The sequence below is a fragment of the Solea solea genome, chromosome 10 (assembly GCF_958295425.1).
Source record: "Solea solea chromosome 10, fSolSol10.1, whole genome shotgun sequence".
Lineage (NCBI taxonomy): Eukaryota > Metazoa > Chordata > Actinopteri > Pleuronectiformes > Soleidae > Solea > Solea solea.
In genome coordinates this window covers 23,383,784-23,411,119 of record NC_081143.1, presented here as the reverse complement: position 1 = coordinate 23,411,119, position 27,336 = coordinate 23,383,784, and the positions used below count along the sequence as shown (strand labels likewise).

The following is a 27,336-nucleotide window of genomic DNA, read 5'->3' as shown; positions in this document are numbered from 1 at the left end:
ATCATGAATTGAATAGCTTAGATGTGTTTGGATTACCACTGATACAAAAGTGACACTGCTGTCTGTTCCGTTTGCCCCAAGCACTGCATTAGAGCACGATTTTGGCACGAGTTTATGCACTTTATGTCACAAAAACACAAATCCCAGCATAGATCCAAATATATTTTATTTATCCAGCATGATGTATGTAACATGACAGTACATTAACAGTAAAAGGTCAGTGAAAAATAAAAAGCTAGCTATAAAAAGTATAAATATAATACAATCCTCAGAATGTTAAGAAAACTACATTTTGTCATTTGACATAAATAAACCATAGGGTTTCTCTTAGAATATATTGTCTAAACCAGTAAGACAAAAAACAGCAAATGCCTCTTCTCTTTGAAAAGTTCATAGGGTTCTTTCTTTGAATTGAGAGTAACGGTCAATGTGGACTATATACAGTCTGTTATGTCAGCACCAACATAGTGATTTTATCTCCTCTCCGTCCATATGGCCTGAATTTGTGTGGTGGAGGCACAGAGATAATCACACAAAGCTTTATCACCATTGTTTTGAAGAGACATTCTCTTCATTCGTGGTGGTTTTCAATACTGGCGTCAGGTTAAGTCTGACCAGTGAGGTCTCTATTCACTTTTTATATGTTTACTTTTACAGAAATAAACAACAGCCACAACATAGTTGGACAGTTGCTTATGCTTTGGCTCACTTCAATGTTGTCCTCTTTGCCGCTAACATATAAAAACTCCAAATTGGCCGCACCGGGCTCAGATTTTGAAGGCCTGCAAAAACCTCACTTCCCCTGCATTTGCCAGGGTCAACCTTTTGAAGGTTAGTGTGTCAGCGTAGCTTCTGCCCCAGTTTCTGGGACAAGAAGGCAACAATAGATTTCAATCAATTTACAATTACAAAATCACCTCTTCATTGGTACGCAAGGCAAAAAAAAAACAAGTACAAGTAAACATCAACGTTTAAGCCTGAGAGAACATTAAAAAATATGCCATGTGCTTATAAACACTTACAAAAACTATAAAAATAGTATAGCTCCCATTCAAAAAGAGAAGGAAAATCCTTTAGATTTATTGTCCTCTTTCATTCCAGCCTTTGACTTAATAATTTTCCCGGAATAAACTGACTCCACTACTCTATATACAATATTTTAAGCTTGGAGAGTCTACAGTTGACTGTAGTTTTCTTTTGATTGTTCATCATCTGAGGTTAACAATGTCTTTTCCTGACTTTAGACAGCGTGTCTCCTTGTGTGTGTGTGTGTTATAAAACCAACATATTCTGTAGGGACGGTGTCAGCAGCTGCTCTTGAGATTCGTCGACAATGCCCTCCTGGAGAGGAAGATTTGAGCTGCCATAAATCTTGGAATGGCCCGATTGAACAAATGTCATAGAGCCACACGAATAAGGTGCCACATCTGCACGCCATGCCACCAGCTCCAAGGGTACGAGGCCCAGAGAAAGCCTAGACCAGCCCGGCCTCCCGGCACATCCGGTAGAACTGTCCCCGTTGTGCGATGAGGTTGGCGGGAGTGTCCATCTCGGAAATGTGGCCTCTGTCCATTACGATCACTCTGTGGAAAAAATTAAAAAAAGGATCCAGTCTTTTATTTTAAATGTTTGATTGTTGTCTTATAGGCAATTAAGGTGGGATTTCTTAAGACTGTAATTGTATTTTGTCTGTAAAGTGTCTTATAGGCAATTAAGATGTTATTTCTTAAGACTATAATTGTATTTTGTCTGGGAAGTGTCAACATTTTTGCCCACAATGGGTTCCCATATTCATCAGTAATGCCCTTCAGCATCTTATTCTTTCTTTCTTCAAAAATGGGCTCGTTGTCTCTGACCAGTTCCGTCATTTCCCAAGATATATCTAATTTATAACATACCTAGTGTAGTCCATGATAGTGTTAAGGCGGTGAGCGATGGTCAGGACAGTGCAGTCTTCAAACTGTGTGCGGATTGTGGACTGGATGAGTGTGTCTGTCTCCAGATCTACAGCTGCTGTCGCCTCGTCCAGTACCAGGATCTTGGTTTTCCTCAGCAAGGCTCTGGCCAAGCACACGAGCTGGCGCTGACCCAGACTATTCAGTCAAAGGCGAGTACAAGAGAGGGAGTTTTAGAGTCACAGATAAGACAAGGACTGTTTGTATCCAGTAAAAGAGCCTGGTGTTGATATCAATAACTTGACAAACTTGTAACTTGGCAAAAACAATAGCTGCACTGCAGTGTGTTGTGCGGATGCACTTGTGTACCTGAGGTTTTCTCCTCCCTCTGAACATTCGTGGTTGAGTTTGTCGGGCAGATTGGAGATAAAGTTCTTGAGGTGAGCCAGCTCCAGTGAACTCCACACCTCTTCATCCGTGTAGGTATCAAAGGGGTCAAGGTTCATTCGGAGGGAGCCTGAGAACAACACGGGGTCCTGGGAGAGAGAGTACAGCAGCTGTTATTCAACACAGACCATCCAGAGTGGTTATAGAGTTAATACACTTTCTTTACAATTTACTAATTCCCTTCAACAAGACAAAACTTTATGTTTAGACTGTCTGTCTGTCTGTGAGCAAAAAATAGAGTTGGGGATGTAGGTTATGTAAACTCATGGAAGAAATTGTTAGATTTTGGTGGTGAAACACTTCTGAATTCTTTTTTTTCTTTTTTTAAACATTTTTTAATCTCGCAAAATAGGGGACACTGTGGGAAACTGAGCAACCTTGGCGGAGGTTTGTGCTCTCTGAATGCCTTCTGTTGTTTTATATTGGATTTGGATAGAAACCTTCGCAAACAGTTCATGTGAGGAAAGCCAGGGCTTAGTTTCTGTTATTGCTACTGTCATACCTGAGGAATGATAGTAATGCGTGATCTAAGGTCGTGGAGTCCGATTTCTTCGATGTTGACTCCGTCTATGAAGATCTTCCCCTTCGCTGCCTCTAAGATCCTGAAGATTCCCAAGGCGAGTGAAGACTTCCCGGCTCCTGTTCGACCTACAATTCCAACCTGTGAAAAGAGATTGACGTGATATTAGATATGATAACATATACATACTGTATGATACAGTGCTGTGTGTGTGAGTGATTCAGAAATAAGATCTCTAAGATTTTTTTTTATCACACAAAAGAACTCACTTTCTCTCTTTCATGAATATCCAAGGTGATGCCTTTCAGAGCCAGCTCAAGGCCTTTACGATACTGCAGCCCGTAGTTCTGAAACTCTATAGTACCTCTCTGAGGCCAGGCCAGAGGCAGGGAGCTGCCTTCAGTGTTCCAACTGGCCTAAATGAGACAATAACAAAGAGTAAGAAGAGAACAAAAACAGTGTGAATGCCTTTGTGTGTGTGTCAGAACACTCACCTCTTTAGCAGTGTCAGCGTACTCACTGACTCTCTCCACAGAAACAATGTTATTTTCCACATCGGTCCAGGATCTTACAATCCAGCTCAAGATTCCAGTCACCTGCAAAACCCAAGGCAATTAACTTCACTTCAGTTTCTTTTACTGCAAACACCATTACTGATTGAGGGCGGCGGTGCCATTATATTTAATTAACAATGCTTTGTAAGTGTATAACACTTTATAACACCGTTTTGTTAATTAACCCGGCACTGGGACACTTTTCCGACCTGCTGCGTGAGAAGGTAGAGCTTCTTACCTGGAGGGAATGTGACACAGCCAATCCAACGATGCCTGGGCTCAGTGTGTTTTTTCCCATCACGGACAGAATGCCAGCCGCTAAGACCACACCATTACCCACAAACTCCAGGTTGACTGCCAGCCACCTGTGAATGTAACATTGCTTAAGCTGTAGACTGGCAATTTCCAAAAAATGTGTCCTCATTACGAAAGGCAGACATAGTTTTGTTTAATCGTGCACCATAAAGCAGCAGTCATTGGTAACTCTTGGTGCAATAAATTATGACTCTCCTCTATAAACTAAGTGAATATAGCATTTAAGTCAAATCATTACAACACATCGTCTCACCGGGTGGCCACGAATCGCGGGAAGTAAGACGTCTGATTGAAGTCGACCCTCTTATTGGCCTGCTGAATGAACCTGGACTGCTCCCCGAAGGCCCGGATGACGCCAGCGCCCTGCACCGTCTCATTGAAGTGGGTGTAAATGGGCGAGCGGCTCACAGCTTCCAGCCTGCGCAGCTGACAGGATGTGGCGACGTAGAAGCTCTGTAGCCCACAGTGGAAAAGTAAAACACCAGCTTTAATGACCAAATCCAAAAGGGAGATCTGAGGGCATTCCCATAATTCACAGTGAATGTGTGTGTAACATGGATGTCAGCAGGTATGGGAATTGAATAAGTGAAAAGCAAAATCAGCAGGGTTGGTTTTGGGGCCCAGAGCTTTCCACTAACATACAGTGATGAAACCCGGCTACTGCTGAGCCATCTTTAAAAGAATGTGCTCATAGAAGAAAAATAAAGGATCAAAGTCATTTTTAAACTCCATGGGGGAGGGGGGGATGTACCTGGACACAGGCGTATAGGAAAGCAAGAGGCAGGATGATCGCGGCAGCGAACGGCGTGGCCATCAGCACGATGATGCAGACCTCCATGAGTTTAAAGACGTAGCTCAGCATCATTTTCAAACCGTCGGGCACCATGCAGTCGATGGCGTCGATCTCCTTGGCAAAGCGGTTGAGTAGGTTGCCACTGGGCGTGCACTCAAAGAAGGACATGGGAGATCGCAGCACATTCATCAGCAGGTCTATGTGCAACTGGCGGGAGGCGATGATGCCGCAGATGGAGATGGCGACCGTCGTACCAAAGATGGCAACACCTGGACAGAGGAGAGATTTAAAAAAAAAAAAGACATTTGTAGTGTCTTTTCATGAGGAGTCCCATGAAAAAATAAATTAATTAACTGACCTTGTGCAAAGCCCAGAGCCCCAAACACAGTCAGTTTCAGGTCTGTATCAATCTGGGTGCCGTTAACAATGGGGTCGTCAGCCCACATGCTGAGCCAATAGTTGTAGACTAACGAGGCGCCCTGCTGAAAGGCATACAGGAAGACGATGGAGATGATGATGGCCAGGCCGATGGTCTTGAAGTACTTCTTATACATCGCCAACCGCACCTTTTGAACGAGAAACACAAAAATCTCAAATAGTCTCAAGGAATTTTGTATTTTGTAAACATAAAACACTGATATCAATCACCTTTAATGAATTTTAGACGTCAAACAGATATGGAACAACATTATCATTAATTTGGCTTTGACTTTGAATTCACACTTTTTATATTAGCTATGTTTTGGTCTCTACCACGTAAAAATTCTAGTGCATAACCTTTGGTGATTTGCTTCCCTTGATATTATTATTATTGTTATCTATTTGGTCTTGTGTACGCCGCATCTTTCATCTGGAAACAGGTCTTTGTCAAGCAATACCATCAGAAGTGTTTGTGTGTTATTAACAGCCAATGTATTCAACAGGGGGCGGGGCCAAGAAGTGTTTATCTCATCAAAACAAATTCACCTCTGACTCTAGCACAATGTTGTTGTTCAAATCACTTCCTGTGTGCAACAAAGGAATGTCACAGGCCAACATGAAACACTGAGAAACCAGAGCGAGTCGAGTCGAGCTGATGGGCTTAATCAACAATGTGTGAACTAATTTGACAATGGTTTGGACATTTGTTTATTTTTAAAAGTTACGCACTAGAGATTTAAGTTCCCATCTGTGTAAAACTTTCACACAGTTGAAAGTAAAGTCCAAAGCTGTTGTCAGACTCACTTTTCCAGTTCGCGCCTTGTCAACCACAGTCAACTTGCCCAAGTCCTCTGGCACCTGTTCTGGGTCTGTTTCAGGCATGGGCTCCATGTTCTGCAGGTTGGTACTGGTGGTGTCACCCCTGGAGAACATGGAAGATGTCAAAAGTCAGTGTCATAAAACAGATCCCGAGGATGCCACACATCTTTATGTCACAGTTTACGTACCCAATGAGCTGCTCCTGGGACAGGTCTCTGGAGAACGGCAGGAAATCGACCATGCTGAGACGAGCGTTGGACCTCCTGGAGCCAGCTACAAGAAAAGTTATTAAATGTTAATTCCACATTCCGCGCTCTTTAAAACTGACACAACTGACAAAAGCTGAAATAAACAGACAGGAGTGTCTGCTCACCTCTCTGTATGGCACTCTCTTTTCGCTCGCTGTTGGCAAAGGTGTGGATAAAGTCAGCGAAGGCACCGTGACGGTTGAGAAGCTCCTGGTAGGAGCCACTCTCTGTGATTTCTCCATCTACCAGCACTAGAATGAGGTCAGCCTGTGGCAGGAAGCTCATCCCGTGGGTCACCAGGATGCGGGTCTGCATAACAAGCCACACAAGTCGGGAAAAATAGTATGTAAGCACAATCCAACACCAAATTGAGGCTTTCTTAAAAACAAAAGTTTCAGCAATGAGGTGGTTTCCGTGTGACGATAACAATAGCGCTGGTGACTGTGAGCGGTTTAGGTGTCATAAAACCATGTTTTGACTCTTTGCAGCTGAAACGAAGAGACTTGCAAAGTGCAAGAGACTCGCAGGTTTTGCTGCGCATGCATTACCTTGTCTCTGAGGACTCCTTTAGGTCCGATGACTTTGTCAAAGATGTGCTGGCCCACATGGGCGTCAACGGCAGACAGAGGATCATCCAGCAGATACACATCAGCCTTCCTGTAGACGGCCCGTGCCAGGCTCACTCTCTGCTTCTGCCCACCCGAGAGGTTCAGTCCCTACAGCAACAAGATTATTACACAAAACTCACATTTTAGTGATTTTTCTTGTTTATGTAATCATTTTTTTTCTGCTTGGTCTTTGTGTAAGAAAGGAGGCGGGGACAAGAAGTGTTTTTCCCATTAAACTGCTGAACAACAAGGTTTTTTGAGCAGTAGAATTCACTTCTGAAACATTTCATGGACATTTCTTTGTGTTTTTAGTCATACTCCAATCGTGAAAGTTTTGTGGAGCTGATTGAAGCTGAACTCATTTGACAATGGTTTGAATGTAATGGATTTGTGAGTAATGCACCTCAGTTTTAATGTCAGTCCATACCTTCTCTCCAATTTCTGTAGCATCTCCAGCAGGAAGAATGTCCAGATCAGGCAGCAGTGCACAGGCTTCCAGCACACGGTGGTACCATGTTTTCATCTTCTCGCGGCCAAACACGACGTTGTCCTGGACTGTGGCGTTCTGGATCCACGCCTGCTGCGGCACATACGCCACAGAACCCTGCGAAGACAGGAGGCTGTCCTGTCAATATTTATCACATTTAACCCGCAAACCATAATAAAAATTCCCGCGCATGGTACTCGAGCTCAGCACCTTGACAACGACTTCACCGCTTCTTTTCTCGGTTTCACCGAGCATGGCAGACAACAGCGAGGACTTTCCGCTGCCCACGTGTCCCACCACAGCGACAAGGGAACCTCGTGGCACATGGATGCTGATCCTGTCAACAAAGACATGAATTATCCAGTGACGTGTTTCTTTGTTTGGTTGATCATTTGGTTTTTTTTATGTTCTGTATCATACCTTTTAAGACATGGAGGGCCCTCTGCAGACCAGCTGAAAGTACCGTTCTCTATCATCACTTCTTCCCCATCTAAACAAGGAACAAAGGCACAAGTGACATAAACTAAACCTGCAATAAACACTGAAGGAAGGATATGTTCTTTTTAAAAACAAGATTCCCCCTTGAAGTGACTCGTCAGTGTGCCGTCTGGGCGTAATTACAAGTGAATTTGCTTAATCATACAAATTACAGAGCTGTTGCTTTTTCACAAGCTGTCTTAGGAAGTGTTGACAGATTACAGACAAAGGAGCGCCGCAAGTGTTTTATTCCTCTCTATAAATCACATGTCTGAATTCATGCTGTGATTTACATTCAACCGCTAAATGGGAACATCCCATAATTACCATGTCTACCAGTCGGGCCGGGACCCAGGAAGTGACAGTGCACATGATCCATACAAGGCTGTGGTGCGCCACAGATATAAACAATGAAATCTAGAGGGACACTCGTATTGATTATGACAGCCTATGATTTCGGGAAATACGGGGACCAAATGGTGTAAATGGTGGTTTATTTTCTTTCACTCTAATAGTTTTATACATGGGTGGAGCTCCTACCAGAACTCAACGAAGCCTTTGAGACGTTGTCCACTTTCAGTTCTTCGGAGCACAGGTACTTTCCCAGACGTCTCAGAGAAACCACAGCCTGAAAACAGAGTCAGACGTCGGTTAACTGAGCCACGTACCTCACCAGGCATCATGGAGGGGGGGGGGGGGGGGAAGTTACACATGTTAATTTGAATATACAGCTTCATTAATAACAATTGTACAGCCAGTATATTCACAAAATTAACTCTCGTTTGCGGGCCACAAACTGTGTGTATGTTTTGTTTGTGGTATCACCCACCTGCATGGTTGTGCTGATTGCGAAAGGCAGCTGACTGAGTGGGGTTTTCAGGATGTTGATGAGCGCCATGGAGACAAAAACCTTCTGTGCGTCCAGGACGTTCCGCTCATCCAGCATCACGTAGACTCCAAACATGGCAAAAGCGATCTTAGGGCAAAAGGAGAGATGTTTTTGTGGCGGATGATATTTATAGGCACAATTTCAAGGATGAGGCTGGAGTTAAATTTAAATGTTTCTAATTACCAAAGACCAAAAAAAAAAACGACAGCAGAGCCTGTGACCTGTCAACAGTAACTGGCCTGTGTTGCAGAGGAACAGGCTATATCAGGCTTTGGGTACACACACTTGTTAGCAGAATCAATTAATTGTTGGTTTTAGTTTTCTTCGCGGAGTAAGACAAATATCAAATATCTCCAGCCTCCTCGTTTCAATGAACTTTGGAATGAGTCTGTTTTATAAGGAGCTTTTTTTTATATTGTTGTGTGCTCTCACCAGGAAAGAGGAGGAATGGAAGGATGCAATGGATATGGAATAAAGGATCTGAGACTTTTTCAGGGCCTTGAGCTCCTTCTCCCGGTAACCCAACACCTGCTCCAGGAAGGCTTTCTCCCAAGCATAAAACTTCAAGATCTTTATGCCATTGAGGATCTCGTTCATCAGTCTGATGCGGCCGTCCATGAACGTCATTTGGATCTCCTGTTGACCAAACAAATGTGGTTTATTTTTTACATTTTATTGTTGACATAAATGTTTCTAAGCGGACATTGGGACCGATTAGCAAATACATACTGTACACTTCAGATTTCCTGAACGTCACAGAACTTGTTTAATTCAGAAAGAATTTATTTGCCATTTTTATGACCAGGAAACTACAAAGGGCCAAGGAATGCGGTCACTCCAATGAAGCCTACGTTCGATTAAATTGGCATCCAAATTTACAGAGCCGCCGTCTGTTGTTTTTCCAGCGAAGTGGAAAAAAAACCCTGATGTCTTCCTACTGCCCACCCTTTCCTGTCATTGTTTTTCAAACATGTTATATGGGGCTAGACATCAAAAGGACAAGAAAGAGAATGTACCATCCAGGCCAAACACCCACACACGGCTCTTTAGCCACTATCTAAACCAGCTGTGGCATCCCTGACCTGACATGCCAGATGTCAGCGCTTCTCTGGCGCAGGAGTGAGGAGCATTTACCTGCAGCTTGCTTCTTTTCTTGGCAATGAACCCGTTGAGTGGAAAGATGAGGATGACGGTGGTGATTCCTGCCAAAGCTGACGGGCCGAGGTGCTGAGTAAAAGAAAAGGATACAAAAAATTGCAAGGGTGGTTTCGGCAAAAAAAAAAGAAGCATCAGTGCACGAATCTCCCATTCATGCAGCATCGACATACCTGCCAGAGGAAGAAGAGACAAAGTGCTATCTCAATGGGAGCCAGCCAGACAGCGTTGAAGTAGACCACAAAGTCCATGAGTTTCTGAGTGTCTGCTGAAACCAGATTCACAATCTCGCCCACGGTGCAAGTCCTTCTGGCTGCACTGTTTATCACCAGAGACTGGAGTGACAACAAAAAAGACAAAGACGTTTAGACCACAGTGCATTGTCTACAATATAATTTTACACCCTCATTTCAGACGATCACTCATCTTAGGTAAAAAGGCTGTTAATCACGCCGTGTGCTATTTTCCAGTCTGGAAGCAAAGCGGGCCTTTGTTTTCGCCAGTTAAGACATAATTCATGTCATATCTAGAGGTCAGACCTTCATGGACATGGACCCACCTTCCTGTAAACGAGGCCCATCACAGCCGTCTTCACTCGCATTCCCACTGTGAAGCAAGTGTACATGTACTGATGGTGGAAGAGAGACTGGAGGCAGGAGAGCAGGAACATGAGCGTGGCGTAGAAGTAGCCTTTCCACAGCGGAGCGTCTTCGTCTCTGATGAAACCCAGGAGAAGACTGAGGTGGAAGAGAAGTAGAGGATTAGATCATCACTCTGTGACACGTACTTTTATTTTGCTTTTTGAACTTGTAGTGCACTTAAGTATCAGGGATTAAATTTCTTGCTACACCAATGCTGCCTCACACCGCCACCAACATCTCGGCCTCTACCTTTCTAGATTAGAGTAAGAGGCGCTCAGATATTTAAACCGTATGTTAAATTGTACGCCGTGTTCCTGCATTACACTCCATGTCTGGCTTAGCGTGCAGCTCGGCCAGTTCAGGGAGCGTCTGAAGAGAGGAGCCCATCAACTACAAGTCTAAGTGCATTTCCATTTGTTGCAATAAATGGTTTCATTATGATGAGTGTTCCTGACACATTTAAAAAAAAAAATTTAAATTGAGGAAATATATCTTGGACCCTCATGTATAATATATAAAAAATATATAAAAGAGTTGCAACTGGAATTTGTAGAAAGGGAGGAAATCTGCTTAATTTAAAAGGTGTCCTTTATTGCTCCTTCAGACAGCTGCACTAAAAAGGAGATCAGTTTTCTTAATTTAAATCTATTTAAAGAAGACAGTTGGATAAGTGCGTCATATATTTTATATTTCATAATAGTTCCTTCCACCTCTGACTATATATCAGAACCCTTCATCCAATGTGATTTTCCTTGGAAAGTCACAAATGATACAGAATCAAAACAACTTCTTTTCCTTTGTTTTTTTGTTTTTTTCTTCATTCAGGCTGGTATTATCTGACTTTGACTTGTGTGTCTTAAGCCAGCGGCCTTGAGCGCTGCCTGTGGCTGCTGGCTGACTGGTCCACACAAAGCATTGTAGCATTGCACAACAGAGCTCAGCCTGTGGCCGTGCTGCCCTCACACTTGGCCTGCGGCTCTCTTATTGTGGTCCAATTGCATTTCTACCATTTAGAGCCTCCTCTCCTTCCCTGCACCCCCCCCCCCCCCCCCCCCCACACACACACACTGGAGCACAGAGGACTGTGGTCTCGTCTACTTTTCTTGCTCACAGCTCCACGACCATAATTAACACTTCCACTGATTCTGTGCTGTGCATCAACAACAACATTCCAGTCTGGCCAGTGGGATGGCGTGGAGGGTGGCGGGTCAGCCGTGACCTGTTTTCACCACTGCCAGCTTCTGTTTTTGTTTGGTTGGTTGTTTGGGTCGTCGGTACGACAAATCATTTAAAATAGAACGATGAAGGTGATCACTCAAGTGGCGCTGACACGGCAGTATCTCTCTATCTAGACATAGAGGCATTTCTGTCTTCCCACAACCTTCTAAACCCGTGTTTCTTTAATTATCATACCAGGAAAATATAAATCTCTCACTTGAATTGGAAAGTTTGGACACTATAGTGTGCGTGCGTGTGTTTTAACTCTGGCCGGGATTACTGTCCATTAAGGTCATTTTAGTCTAACCACTGAATATAATGAGTTACTTGGAATAAACCTGCTTCTAAGGAGCTGGGTGCAAACACGTGGTTTCGCGTGCATTTCTATAACTGTTTTATTATTTATCTTGGTGTGTATTCGATTTATGTACCATAGACATTAATGTCTGATTAATTTCCGTCTCACCTGAGCACCTGGGGGATGGCGAACATGAAGGCATCATGCAATATGATGCATAAGGTGCCGGTCAGGAAGTATGGACCAAACTTTTTTGCCAGAGTCCTGAGCAGGAAGAAGCCAGAGCTTTGCTCCTTCTGCAGCTTCCTGAGGAGCTGAGCCTGGTCTGGCAGTCGGCTCCCCAGCGCCACACCCGATGCCAAGGCCTTCTCCTGCCTGCAGTGAGAGAAAACACACACATTAAGAATTGAGACATCTGTGTCAGAGATGCCCCGACACTGTTCTGGTGCCTGGTGTTCTTGTCCTTAATGTAAAACAGACTGTAGCAACAAAAAAAAAAAAAGGTTTGAATGTGTGCCATGACTGATGGACTGAAGAATTTGCCAACAGCAGTAAAAGCCATTATCCAGTGACATCGTAATTGGATTTCACAACAGAGCTTCAAAGCACTGGCTTATGTTAACACGCTTTGAAAATGACACAGGGCGCTCTTGTCCTGACATTATGGCACTGGTTGTCCCCGAGTGACTCTTTTGGACCTATTTTTGGTCTTCGGTCCTTCTGGCAATGAGACGTAGCAAATGTTTAGTATACCGCAATCATGGAGAATTCATGCTCCGTTTGGGTCATTAATTCAACAAGCACAATGTTAATGTTGCAGCCACACTGCAATAAAACAGAATTGACTCTGTGGCTGTTGCTGTCTGACAACAGTGAGGGCCGTACGGTGGTTTTACAGGCTTGTGTCAAGACAGCGGGACGTATGTCGTTAATGTGAAGACAGGATCCTCTGCAGCACATTCATGTTCACACGTCTATGGCAGCTATTCAGGAGGAGGATATTAAAGGGGCGACTACACATTTTACATGGTGAGTTTATGGAATATGACACATCCTGGGGAAACTGTGTTGCAAACGTTTGAACGGTGAGCGCGCAAAGAAAAAACAGGTTCAAAACCGGATCTCCATGGGCTGATTATTATTTCTTAGAAACTTGATAACTGCGGCTAAGCCACTGAAATGTATGGTTTTATCCAAAACATGATTTTGTGTCTGCACGGCTTGGAGCGACAGACCATTGATGTCGTTTTGTGTATAATTTTCGATAAACAAACTGATATCTTTTATTAGATCGAGGGAAACCAGAAAACCGGCCAAACAGATCCAGTGTTTTTGAATCCATAGTAGTGAGGGAGACTCAAACCATTATTGTTCAACCTCAAACATGTGGAACATCTGTTAACCATTAAGCTCGACTTATCAGTAATTCTCACTTTTGAAGTTTGGCACACTCTGCTGTCCAGTCCTGCTGAAGCTCCGACATGATTTTGTGTGACGTGTCTTCCTCCCTCAGGGTCCACAGGTCCTCGGCTGCCAGCGGGGTGCGATAACCCTTCACAACGAGGCTGTGGAAGCAGCGCAGAGATGATTCACTCACGCAATCGTCAACAGAACACACATATTATCGTAAACAAGTACACGCTGTTGCTGTAAGGAGTCACCCGAAGCCAAAAAATGATAGGGTTTTGAAGAACCATCTTACCCAGTGAACCACCAGAAGAGAATCTTTGACAGGAAAGAAGCGTCTTTCACGGGACAAGGATTCTGCAAGAGATTAAAGACCAGAGTGACTGTTTTTGTCACAGTAAATCTCTCCCAACTTACAGGATTTCCAGAAAGACGACTTTGCAAAGGCCGTCATTTCATGGTTGAATGCTGCACTTGTGAGCGGTGTGCTTACGATGTACAAATATGTGTCAACAACACTGCAGAGTCAGGTGGTCCATTGTGGCTGAACGAGGCCGTGAACTCCCACAGGTCAGAATAAAGAGAGTTCAGTGTTAGCGCGAGGGCGAAGGTGACGTTTTGAGGTCTGGTGCAGACAGAGTGGAAAATGTGTCATCACAAACAGGCCAGAAAGTGGATTTGCACACAGACAGAGGCAGATACACAGCGAGTATGTCCTCCATGGCTTCCCTCCACCCTGCCGCCTCCTCACCGTGGTGTTTGCTCTCTTCATTACCAGCACTCTTCCTACTCGTCCTCGCGCTTCCTCTCTTCCTGTGAGTAACTCTAACCAAAGCGTGGGGTGGAGGAAGAGGAGGAAGACACAACAAGGAGCGACCAATGGGTGTGTCCACCACTCCAGACTGCGGCTTGAGCACCCTCAGCATCCACGCCAAGACTTAGTGAGGGACTTTTCCAGTTATTTTGTTTATCACCAGGGAAATATTACATCACACATCTGCTTGATTGATTCGAGGGCTCATTTACATTCACCTGTCAGTTTCCCTGCCACAGCTTCCTGTTTCCCAGGCGTGTGTTTTGAGGGGCCGGTGAGATAAATATTAAATAATGGCTCTGCAGTCGTGTGGCCAGAGCGGCGGTCACAGTGTTATCCAACACTGAACAGAGTGAGTTGTGTTGATGGTATGCAGGAGAACAATGTCAAACACACACACAAGTACTCATATACACTTCTCACACAGGAAGCCAAAGTAGTGAAAGGACAGTGAGGGAGGAGGAAGGAGGAGGGAGGGAGGTGAATCACATCATTTCCTCCAAAAGGGAAAAGTGTCTTCACAAAAAACGTCGAAAACCACATGATAGTTGCTCAGGGATTTTCTGTCCTGGGTATTGGACTTGTTTTTTGTTTGTTTTTTTTGAACGGAAGTGGGAAACATTCTCCTCTGCCTACCTTTTCCAAGACGGTTTTTCCTTCTGGTGGCTGGTCAGCAAAACAGCACAGGATAAGTTGGGCCAGCTGGATTGCGAAGTAAGAGAAGAAGGCGAGGTATCGCACAATGTCGGATGTAATGCCCTGAGGAATACACAAGAAAAAAAAGTGTGGAGGTTACTGCAGAGCCAGAGTTGCAGAGTGTTAGAGTTCCTTGGGTTTATTTACTTAAAAACTGTGCCAGAAAAGTTTCGTAAAATGTGCCTTTTAATTGAAACTGAGGTTGATATTAATTATAACATACGGACATAAGGTTTTCACCAGGTTCACTGTATGTTTTTTTCCCTCATGCTTGTATAGCAACAGATTCTATACAAAGATCGCAAACACAATAAAGACTATTCTGGACGTTTAGGCTAAATCAGGGTGAAAGCCCAAAGTCTTTAATGGTGTGCTCTATATAAATGAAGCGATAGTTAAAGCTGCCTCTCAGTCACGCTAAGCGGCCCGTATCTGTAAATAGGAAGATTGTGGTTTCACAAACAAGCACCCTCACTTTCAACCGAGGCAGCAGCTGTGATATTAACCACTCAGTGACTCTTGCGGGATTTTGGGACTGGCGTGTTATTCTTGACGTACAGAAACTGTGGGTTCTGGCAGGGGCTTTGTTTACTACTGGGTCAACACCACTGCCCCAGCCAGCCTGTTGTGCAGCAGTATGGGCATGCCATGGTAAACACTTAAATGACTTTCTGCGAAAACTGCGGCGCTCTGCTTAGAAAGAAGATATGAAGGGGCCAAATGGACCCGGCCGCACTGTGAAAAACAGGGCCAGGATAGTCAGAGAGCGGGGTGGGAAAAAATGTAGGTCAAGCCACTAAGAATGGCCAAGGGTCCACAAACATGAACTCTGTCAACTCGAGCCATCGACACTGCAATGTGAATAAGGCACCGTCGTCATGACAATTTCTTTATAATATGTAGAAGATGTATCAGTAAAATCTGTGTATTTCTTTACTTAATATATACAACAAACATTTTAAGCCAGATAGTGGTTGAGATACAAATGTGGAAGCTTTAAACGTCAAACCACAGCTGGTGGTTCAATACATTTTTGCTTTCTTATGGGGAAGTGTGAGAGGAGACGATTGATAGACCTAACACTTTCACAGCAGCACTCTAAATATTTAAGTTCACTAAGGTGAGCTTAGTTACAGTATCAGCCAGTTTCTGTAACACAATCCGCCGCCCTGCACTGTACATGGAAAACTCCTGACACACAGTAAAAACTTAATCCACGTGAAAAAGGGAGAAACTTAACACTTAATCCTGCATTGTTAAAACTTTAAAAAAAGATGCAACGTGTTAGCGATTGAGTTATAACAGTGACAATAGCACCGACATGCAATATTTTAAGGTAACTGTCCAAAAAATATACATAATTTACGGCACCTTCATGGTCTCCATGGCCGATCTTTGCTTGACCCAGGATTATATGACGATTGTACATTTTCCCAATTAAGACAGAAGCAAGATAGTTAGTGCTTGTGTTCATAAAAGAGGATTTAGTAAGTTTTAATAATGTTAAGTGGGTTTTTCTTTGTTTTTCTTTAGACAAAGCAAGTCCTCCTGTTTGTAGTCCTTGTTAATTAACGTCTTTTTACTGTCCAGACAAGAGAATGGTGTCACTTCCCTTTCCAGGAAAACACACAAGCATGTTTCCACATAGGAAATGCATTTGAGGGAATTACAAAATACCCTGTTTCTTGGGTTTAAAAGTCCTTGCTTAATTTTAGGAACTTTTTTAAGAACGTTTTGTAGTGTATTATTCATTAGTCATCTGACATTGCAACATCACATTCCATCTTTGTCCTATGAAGCCAAACCGTAGGATTGACTGTCATCACCTATGAGATGACATGAAAGGCTTAAAAGTATGAATACATTTATGACAATAAACAATGAGAAGGAGAAATGTACAGTATATGGGTCGTCACGCGCATGTGTGTGTGTGCCATGTGCACACGTGGTGGAGATGGAAACGTCCGTGACTGAATTTTAAATTGTCTCGTATTATGTGTGGATGCATAGATTTCCATCTGGCTGTGTTTACACCAGTGCAGGCCCATAAACACAGCGCTGACGTTCCTCTGGTCTGACCCTGGGCTGCTGTGTCTCACCAGCAGTTATCCCAGGGCCATCATTACTCTCCCCCAAGCAGTGTGGGAATGTCACACTGGGGACGATAAAACAGAAATATGGATGTGTGTGTGTGTTTGTGTGTTTTTATAGAAATGCAAATGTGACTGCCCCACAGCTCTGCGCACCTAAATAGAAACTTATCCCCATGCAACAACAATGATTGCAGTGTCTGACAGGAGACACAGGAAGAAAAGGCAAACTTAAACACACACAGGCTTGACCAGAATTGGCAGTGTCATCCTCCAACACTTGGTTAACTTTAGGTTACTTGGTTAAAATTGGGGGATGAAATAGAAACTCTTTGCTGACACATGGATATCTGAAGTTTATGCTCCCGGAGTCTTGTGTCTAGACGATGGGCAAAGAGTGGACTTGATTAGATAGCCCAACACAGTGCGCTGACACTTCAGGTTCAACGGGTTCAGACAAACACCCTCTATGTCTGCCACTGATTTGTGTATCCAATATAGTTTTGTGGAGTTTGTGTTCACGTTAAACAGTGTCAGTATTACATCTTAATTGATGAGCTGATTATATACCTCATCCATAGCCAGCTGGATTTTCGCTCGGAGAGGCACCAGGGAACACACGACAGCCAAGACCCAGAACAGGAAGAGGAACACCGAGGAGCGACAGCCCCTTACTCTTTCCAACTGGATGATGCACAACGCCAGAATCTAGAAAGAGACAGAAAAACAGCAGAGAGACGTCAACTGAGAAATCACATGTGTGGTTGTTATTGCACAGGAGAGGAAATAAATCCATCCCGAAGCCAGAGAGCAAGAGTGCCAAAAACTCCCCTGACAAAAATAAGGGCAGGAAATCACAATTTTTTAAGTAAATTCAAACCAAATCTTTTTTTTTTCCTTCTTCTTCTTTTGAGCAGAAGTGTAGTCATTTCCCAAGCTGCCATTCACTGCTACGCTGCTTTAATCCAGTTGAAAGGAATAAAGCAGTAGCTTTAACTTAGCTGCCAATGTTGCCGCCAGTGATTTTCAACCAAGCGTGGAGGATAGAGTCGGATATAAGCTAATGGAGCAGATGGTGGTTTTAGGAAAGCACTTTGTTTTTGGGATTTCCCCTGGCCGTGGGCACAGATGTGATCTGGAAAATTATAGCCAAAGAAAACTGAATATGTACTATTATGTTATGCTGCATGAGCCGGACACAGTGCACAGTGTTATTATAATCTTTCCTTGAGGTGAAACTCTATAGAGACAGAGAGTTTCATCTGCCTGTCATCAGAGAAGCCCCAGATCTGTCATCCAGACATTATAAATGGTTCCTGGCCAAGTGAGACGTCACACTGTCATACCAGCTCATCACCAAGTGGCGGAGGAGGCTGGTTGGGTATGTTGTGTACCACGTCGGTTACACTGGGATGTGCCACAGCATCGTCCTGTTATAAGCTACAGTGGTCTCAAAAGTTTTTCCCCGCCAACAACCTGAATCACTGTATGGGCAGATGTGTTACTGTATACTGGCCAATGGTTGTTTTTTTGTTTTTGTGCATTCAATTTCCCTAGAAACTTGACTCTTGCCAATCCGTTGAAGGATGAATGCAGATAGACAGCCACTTACAGTCATACATATGAGGAATTTAGAGTCTTTAGTCTACCTCACTTGGATGTTCTGCAGATGTTGAAGCCAAAGGCACACCTATAGTGAGGATGTGAACAGCGGGAGAACATGCAAACTCCAAGCAAAGGATTTTTTTGTGTGTGCTTTAAGTAATTTAGTCACAAATAATTTACTTTTCCATGCTAGTATTTACATAAAAAACTGCTTATTTTTTCTGTAATAGTTGATTGACTACTGAGGGTTAATATGATGAGTAATGTTTGCTCTGTTTTGCTTTTCTAAAACTTTACTCTATTATACACTCTTTTTTTCACTACTAAAAGCATTATGTCAGACCAGACATTAGGTGCGGGGCAGATAGTTGACAATGATGCTGCTGGAGCTTAATAGGAGCAGAGGTTAAAGATTAAAATTCACAGGCCATCAAACCAAGATGACGTGCAGAGAGACACTTAAAAGCTCCACAGAACTCTTTTGAATAACAGCGTTAATGTTTAAGTCAAAACCCACTTTTTCAATATTGTTGACATCAAACATTAAAAGCTAAATGTAGATATTGCCAAAGTGCCTTCTAGTTCAGTGGGTGTATACACTGTTTATAACTACACCTCAGATTTTCACTCAAAAGCAAGAACTTCCTGTATCTGAGGCTGTATACTTTTGTGTCTATTTGTTTTTATTTAACTGTTGTGCGGTATGGTTTCAAATGTGCTTAATAACTAAATGTATGTTTGTAAAGTGGACCCCACGGAGACGGCAAAGCTAGTGAATAAATAAATAAAGTATCTAACAGCAAAATCCCTCTTATTTTATAAACCATCAGCCCAGTCAGTGGGCGGAACTAAGTCCATCGCTAAGCCCAAAATCAGAACCATGCCTTCTAATTAAATAGGGAGAGTGCAGTGAATGGGAGCTTTACGTAATGTTATTGCTGATTATAGTCAGTGTCCTGGCTGTACTTTGAATTGCTTTCATCGCTAGTGGTCATGATGCATTTGTGGCCTGAGTGAAAAAAAAAAAACGTCGAGTGGAAGGGCAACAAAACAAGTTGGTCACAGCAACAAGAGCACAGTGTTCCAGGATGGTGATGTGGGAGGCTACGATGTAGAAAATGATATCCTTTATTAAAGATAGATGTGGCCAACAGACGACTAGTGACATGCTCATAATACATTTGTTGTCTTGCTACCTGTGATAAATGATGCCCTTAAAATAAAATTTTTTTGAAATGAGGCGTCTCAGTGTAGTTTTTTTTTTTTACCCTAAAACGTGCTGGTGTTTACCCAAGAGTCTGAAAAGACCGCAGGTGGGCAAGGCTGTCTGACTTGTAGAGAGACTGCAGGAGCTGTATTAGGCTGCAGAGAGAGGAAGCTTTGTGAGAAAACGCTGCTCAGCTCTGTGGGTCAGCTTCACAGGCTCGGCAGCCCTCCCTATCTCGGCAGCGCAGCCTTGAATTGCATTGTAATTCTTCTATCGCGCCTGTGCAGCATAAACAGCATTTTAAGCTGATCGTGCCACCCATGTTGTGAGCCGCAAACCCTCCCTCTGTTTGCACGTACACATCAGTTAAGCATCATTTAAAAAGAGTGGAATTGATGGTCTGAGAAACATTCGGGACCATTTCCATCAACACAAGCTGCTGAAAATATTTCTGTGATTGCACACTGGTTCTTATCTTCCATAAATAATGATCTGTGGCCCACTACACACCACCCTCATTCAGGTGGGGGGGCATCAGGGCTTGATTCAAGACTTTTGGAGGGAGAAAAGACAAACAACAATTGTAGAAATGAAAGACCTGAGCAGACAGTATAAATATGCTCTGGTCTTTCACTGATTTGGACCGAACCATCTTAGGTGTTTGAGCTGTTCCTCCTTGGCGCACTTTGGTTATGTTTGAGTAACTCTAAACCTTGTGTTCTTGTCCCAGAGGGGAACTGGATGAGGGTTTTCCCTTTGTTTTTTATCTTCCTTTCCGTAGAGGCATTGCAATTAAACATCTCAGCACCTATAAATACAGTTTTGGTCAGAACAATGGCGCTCAAGAAGGAGCTGGCGTCAAATCTGCCCATCCAACGGCACACCTGTTGTAGCACCTACAGTATAAAGACCGAATCTTTCTGTGTAATTACGCTAAACATACGCTACAATTGCGAGTCATCACTTTTGTATTCTGTGGTTTTGTGTGTGTGTGTGTGTGTGTGTGTCTACAGAGCCAATAGAGCCAAAATGTTGGAAGAGATTCACATGAACTTGATTTAAAACATTTAAAACACATGATTGGTCAATGCACTGAGCAGCAGCTGCTGCAGATGACCCCATGATTCACACTTCAACTTGAATCAAACTTGGACACACACTAACTCTAACATGTGATGTGGGGGTAATTATGTATAAGAATAGGCCGTGATGCATTTTAAATGTAACAAAAAGCTGAAATATTATGGTTTATATGACAAATTGATGCTTTAAGGGAGACAGCCTCCAACTGGCAAAGCACCAAACAATTGCATTTTCATTGGACTGGAACGTTGCAGATACTAAGTACACTGAGGTCCACATCAATTAGTAATAGATGTCACCACATGCATAAATACACACGCTGTACTCTAGGTGAGTAATGGTTAAATAGAGGCCGTGTTTTCATGGCACTGTAATATTTGCATTGCCTGCAACACTATAAATCTATCCCTGTGATGCATCTTTGCGCCTCAGTGTCTGGCCAACATACATATGCTATATATGCTTTCATGTGTCTGCACATTAACACGTGAGCCAGCAGGAATATTCTTTAAACCTCTCTGTTACCCAGAGCAACACAGGAGATAATATATCAACACGCAACACGTACATACAGCCTGAGCAGAAAATCATGGCACGGATGAATAGTTCACACACGATCCCTTATTCATTGTACAGTGACAATCTAAAGCAAAGGTCCAGTGTGTGATATTTAGGAGGGTTTTTGAAGATACCACCCATAAGTTTAAGCACAAGTATACTATAATTGCTTTAAAATAGTTTCCATAGCCTGAGAATAAGCCTTTTACTTGTACTTTAGGCAAGGGCCTAGCTTTACATGGGCTGCCATCTTGCCCTGACATGTCTTTGCGACAGTCCTTGTGTTTCGTCTGTTGTTTTGAAGTGGAAGCTTGCAATGCCAACAATGAAGAATGGCTCCAGCAACATAAACCACATATATAAACCAACAAAGAAGAGTAAAACAGAAGAGAACAGGAGAGTGGAGTGAGTTGTGAAAGTGTGTTTTATATCCTTGTTTATTGCACTCACTTGTCACTAATTCTTAGCCACTGGACGTTCATTAACACCTAAAAACTTGATCAGGAACCGACCATGACATTGGAGAGTCACGGTCAGAGTTAAAGCCTCGCTGTAATAGCACACAGAAGTGGTATCTTGTCATTTTTGTTGGTTTTATATTGCAAGAAGTGTGTAAGTCAAGGATTGATTCAACTGTCATGCAGTGTCAGTGTCTCGCATTTAAAAAAAAAAACGAATTATTTGGGTTTTGAACTTCCTCTGAGTCACATAATATTAAAAAGGTAGCCATATATGATACAGTATTGTATCATATATGGCTAATTATTACCCAGCACTAAATAATTGTACAGTATATGCACAGATGTATGGGTGTAAGGAACCAAGATATTTACCACAGTTAGAGTGCGCACGATGGGGCTGAGTAGGAAGACCATGTGCTGCTCAATCTCCTCCCTCCTCTCCAGCAGGATATAGAAGAACTCCACAAAGCCAAAGGAGGACAACAGGAAACCCAGCATCTGAGTAGGACAGGACATTAACACTTCATTAGAGACACTTTCAGCCCTGTTTGCTAATATACAATGTCTACTGATGTTGGGGATCTGTTTTGTGTTCTGTGGGTGAAGGAACAACATAATGAAGACTGGCCAAAGTCTGCGTGGGGTCTCACCATCTTGATATAGCAAAGGCAGGACATCCGAATTTGACCGCGGTCATGGCAGTAGAGATGAAGGCAGTAGAAAGGGGCCAACAACCACAGGTAGATACAGGGAACCCACACCAGTACTGTGTTCTGGAAACACTGGGTCAGGTCTGGATTGGCCGTGTACCACGTACGGTTCCAGTCCTGCAGCAGAAATAAAAATCAGACCAAGAGAATATACTTTAACGTTAGAAAGTGAGGTCAAACTGAGTTTGTATCAATCATCTGACAGACAGAGCTGGTTAGGACCAAGTCCAGAGAATCAAGACTTGGTGCACGTCCCATGATTCATCTGTCAAGGCAGTGGCAAGTGAAACCACAGTAAGTTTACATAAAATGTGTCTGTATCCTCAGAGAGTGAGAGCTGGAAAAGGTTTTTTTGAAGTGTCAGTTTGATTTTTCTGACCATGTGTCTGGCTTGTTTCCTAAAATCAGTAGGACAATGTAAACTTCGAGGAGGAGGATTATACTAATAATGAAGTCTACAGTACAGTAAAGGCTAATGAGGTTGAGGTGTGTTGGGAAAACAAATGCTGCCAAATGTTTGGGATTATGTAACAGCATCAGGAGAACCAGGAAAGGTAGTCTGTCACTTAAAAAAAAACAAAAAACACGAGGAGCTTAAGTGACTTGTTGTTGTCTTGCTTCTCTTGTTTACCACCTCGATGGTCTAATGAGGGGCAGGGTGTCTGGCTGCACTAACAAGGCTGCCCTGCGGAGTCACCACAGGAAGTGGTTTAAAGTAGTAGACCGATGTCTTAGTGACTGATATAGATTTACCATCAAACAAGTTGTATTGTGTAAATCTTTCGTAAACTGGTTATGGTTGTAAAATAAACACGCCATTTTGCACGTGCTGCAAACGGAGTGTTCTCTGTGAGCGCCCCAAAACGTGTTAAGTGATAAATCTCTTGAGAAGCAGTGAGTGGGAGGCCACTTTCGCAGACCCTTCCGACTCCTGCGGTCAATGGCAGGCAGATGAACGCGGGCACTTTAAAGTAAGGAGTCCAGTTTGTCACACACACACTCTGGCCTTTTTTTTCTTGTACATTTTGCTCAGTGCTTATCCTGTTTCTCACCCTCGGCTGAGGGGGTTACAGTAAGCTCGTAGATGCCAACGGCTTGTGTGCTGCGAGTTGTCTATTTATACCTGACAAACACAGTGATGTGAAAATGGGGAGGAGAGAGTTGCGCTATACGGTGAATCTGCTGAATGCCCCTGCTTTCTTTTCATCCAGTGCCTTATAACTTGCCTTTTAAAGCAAGTCTACTCTGACAGTGGCTAAATATGGCTATTATTCATCTGTTCTTTGTTTCTTTCTTCTACCTTCACCTTTTTTCTTGCTCCTATTTCCTCCCCACCCCTCCTCTCTCCCTCTAACCCTCAACCGGCCGAAGCAGATGGCTGCACATCTCTGAATCTGGTCAATTTCTTCCACAAAAAAGAGTTTTTTTTCCCCCACCCCACTGATGTACTTGCTCATTGTGAGAATCACTGGGTTTTTCTCTCTATATAAAATTGTTAGGTTTTGGCCTTAAGTGCCTTGAAATAGCTGTGGATGTGATTAGGCACTAAACAAATAAAACTTTGATTTGATTTGAAGTTTTCCATTACGCTCATTACGCAAAATCATCATGTACTTTACGTTAGTAAGTGGCAAGATGAAACTAAAAGGCAACATCAGTCACATTGTGTAAATTACTGGATGGATGAGGTAAATGTGTTGTTGTTTACTCCTCGTCTGTGTTCGCTGCACTTCCGTCTTTAAACCCCACAGCTCTGACTAATGAGTCAGTAGTGATGTTTTTACAAAACTATGTAAAAGGCTGATTGCAGCACTTAATGACTGACAGCTTTGCAGTCAACACAAGACAAAAAAAAACATCTCTGAAAACATCCTCAGAGCAGTGTCATGGATGTTCTGTGGCTTAAAAACAAACATTACACATGCACTTCTTGGAAAAAGAGGGGCTGCACACCGATCGTCTCCTCTCACTTTCTCAACAAAGGCTGGTGGCTGACTGACTCTTGGAGTATTTGCAGGGGCAAAAACAGAGAAAGTGCTGTAATGAGAAACAGAGGGAGAGAGGAAAAGGGGGAGTGGGGGGGTCGGGGTGGCTGGGAGGCAGGTTTTTAGTGCATCCAATAATTTTGGCTTTCCAGCTGGATTGTAGCCTATTTTCGAGGCAGGATTGAGAATGTGGAAATTTGCTAATATGCAAGACCGATATGCAACAACAGCAGCAGCTCAGGGAGTGTGACGCAGCATTTCAGAGTGCTGACTCACAAAGCAGGGTGACGGTAAATGCAACTCACAACTCTGGCCCACAGCAAAGGTACAGTGTCCTGTTTAGAGTTCTCTGAACATGATGACACACACATGCCTGTTTACTACGTGAATCCTGCAAATGGCTTTTGCAAGACTTAATAGAAAATCAAAGGATGCTGCTGATGTGCTGTTGATGTCCGGTTTCTTATTTCTTATTTCTTATTCTAATAATATTGATGAAAACGCATTTATAGAAGTGGGACTTAAATTCTGGTATCTACTATTACCTGTGACAAGACAACAGTTATTTGTAGTTCATGTCAATTCAAAATAGACCTTCAGATTTAACTTGGTGCTGCTGTTATCATGAACTTGAATGATCAATAGTTAGAATTTGAACCAAAGAGAGTCATAGTTCAAGTGGATTGTAGATTAGGGCTGCACAATTTATCCAAATCTTACCATCACAATATCAACATGCACACACCGTGTACATATTATTGCAAAGACTGCTTGAACTGTGATAAATGCAGATTGTTCCCTGTGTTCGTTTTGTTTTGAGCTTAAGAACTTAATCATAAAGTTAGTTAATTGTTTGTTTGTTTTTTTTGCAGCCTTGCACACTTAACTCTGTTTAAGACCCCTGCTCATACTGCAACTAACTGGTGGGCAGAAAATGTGGGTAATTGGCTGGATTTAAATCATTATGTTTACTTTTTTCTGTAGTTAATGCTAGGCTACTGGACTTGGATGAACTCAAGCCAGTTCATTTGCCTACAGTGAACTCCTGAAAATGACATGACCTGGATGACTGAACTTTCAAACATTTATTTGAAATTTGACTTGGTTTTCAAATTTGTATTCATATATTTCAACAATCCAGAGAACAGCGGATGTTCATGTTTCAAGTATACTTATACAATTGGTCTCTTTCTCTCTCACTTCACTGAGGTAAAGGCAACTTTGAAAAGTCTCACAAACAGCAACTTATAAAACCTGCATATCTGACTAAGCTAACACCTTCATACTGTAATGACCCTTCATTGTGATGCATTTGCTTTTGATAAATGATTTAATACAGTTCATTGCTTAAGGTTAAGTAACCGTTAAGGACAAATAAGCAAATATATCACTGTTAAAAACACTAAACTTTTTTTCCATTTTAAAGACACATTTCAGTACCTGTCACAGTGTTACTTAGGCACTAAAATACTATTGGACACAGTTCAAATAGTATCCGAGGTAAAATAATATCAAAATAAAAAAAGAAATGTGATGTCTTAAGTGCCTTAAGCCACATCATTGGAAAATAAGAAGTAAGGTAACATCATAGTGAGACAAAAAATTAACATGAGAGCGAGAGAGTGACAACATAGTAGCTTCATTAAACCCATAAAGAGACGGGCAAACGATTGTAGTACATATATATTCATTTTTAGACAGGCAGCAGCGTAAACACCTCATAAAAGACATCAAACATCTAAGGGAATCTGCCTCTAGTTCCTTAAACAGTGCTAAACATATTAAAGTATTTGTATATTTTACTTTATAACAAAATAAAGATTTGTATCTGTTAATTGTCACACCTCGAGCTGGCGCCGTTTGGGGAGCCCGGCATAGTCGATGACCGAGGAACCCGGCATGCTAATGTGGCTAATGCTAATACCTTTATTCATCACAACATATTAAGTCATGAAATAAAACATGTTAGTGTTACAAAGACAGGTGGATAACATCTCCAGTGCACTTACATTTCCCAAAACAAAACTGTGTGTCATTATTCAGCCTCAGAAAGAAAAATGTTTTTGTTTAAAGAAACATTCAGTGATTTTTAGTGGAAAAACCACAGTCAAAATAGCATGAAATTGCATGGGAGATGAATCCCCTAATTCACTCTTGATAAACTTAAACTAAAATCACAAACTCACCCATAGTGGGTCCAGACCGCTGAGTCTGCAAAAGGCATCCATCCACTCGCTTGCTGCTGCTGCTGCTTCCTCGCAGATGCTCCACTTGTTGGGATTGAACAACCCTGCGCCTCACGCCGAGTAGCACACACACACTCAGCACCAGCACCAGCACCAGTGTGTATGTGTGTGTGTGTGTCTGTGTGTGTCTGTGTGTGTGTACAGTATGTGTCTCCCTATTAGGCTTCTCCTGTCCGGCTAATGCTCCTATAGCTTGAGTTTAGCTGCTCCCTGCGTCTCTGTCTTGGTGGCACGCTCAGTGTTTATTAGCTTGTGTGTGTGTGTGTGTGTGTGTCTCTGTGTGACTTATCCTTTCCCTTTAATAAAACATCTTCTCTCAATGAAACTCTGTGTCTGTCTGCCTCGCTTGCTTGAACTGCTGCTGCCCTGAGATCCTGTGTCTTTCTGACTCTCTGTCTGCTTGCTGTTTATGAGTGTGTCTCCTTGTTGGGTGGGTGGAAATATTTCTCCCTCTCTCTCTCTCTCTCTCTCTCTCTCTCTCTCTTTCTCCCACATCTACTGGATTTCAATCAAAACACCAGCTACTCCCCTCAATGGGATGACAGTCCCTCACCCCAGACACACTCCTCCCACTTTCAGTCCCTGCCAGTTACCTCCTTTTTTACAAATCCCCCTCTTACCCAAACCAGCAGTTGTCCAAGCACACGTTTGTGAACATTTTTTTTTATTTAAACACATAAAATGAACGTC

The 27,336-nt window shown here is 42.8% G+C and overlaps 1 protein-coding gene across 1 annotated transcript; it reads right to left on the bottom strand.

Annotated features, from left to right (window-relative positions):
* Window positions 1-161: 161 nt before the first annotated feature.
* Window positions 162-27,088, bottom strand: abcc6a (ATP-binding cassette, sub-family C (CFTR/MRP), member 6a). The gene is made up of 31 exons (XM_058640652.1): window positions 26,587-27,088; window positions 22,356-22,532; window positions 22,078-22,203; window positions 17,362-17,499; window positions 14,642-14,764; window positions 13,487-13,548; window positions 13,218-13,349; window positions 11,953-12,159; window positions 10,187-10,364; window positions 9,801-9,962; window positions 9,607-9,699; window positions 8,905-9,108; window positions 8,413-8,559; window positions 8,124-8,211; window positions 7,527-7,596; window positions 7,317-7,443; window positions 7,047-7,223; window positions 6,560-6,727; window positions 6,137-6,320; window positions 5,952-6,036; window positions 5,749-5,866; window positions 4,883-5,090; window positions 4,483-4,793; window positions 3,985-4,184; window positions 3,655-3,781; window positions 3,357-3,458; window positions 3,132-3,278; window positions 2,845-3,003; window positions 2,265-2,431; window positions 1,899-2,093; window positions 162-1,583 (listed from the first exon to the last, which is right to left on the bottom strand). Exons 1-31 carry the CDS (start codon window positions 26,626-26,628, stop codon window positions 1,475-1,477), a joined length of 4,533 nt encoding a protein of 1,510 aa, XP_058496635.1. The 5' UTR covers window positions 26,629-27,088; the 3' UTR covers window positions 162-1,474.
* Between the last annotated feature and the right edge of the window lie 248 nt (window positions 27,089-27,336).

Excerpts from the sequence above, each read along its gene's own strand:
- abcc6a (XM_058640652.1), bottom strand. The coding sequence starts at position 26,628 with ATGGATGCCTTTTGCAGACTCAGCGGTCTGGACCCACTATGG. Across the intron at positions 22,533-26,586 it reads GCGGTCTGGACCCACTATGG|GACTGGAACCGTACGTGGTA; the intron begins GTGAGTTTGTGA and ends TTTCTGCTGCAG. Across the intron at positions 4,185-4,482 it reads TCCTATACGCCTGTGTCCAG|AGCTTCTACGTCGCCACATC; the intron begins GTACATCCCCCC and ends TGTGGGCTACAG.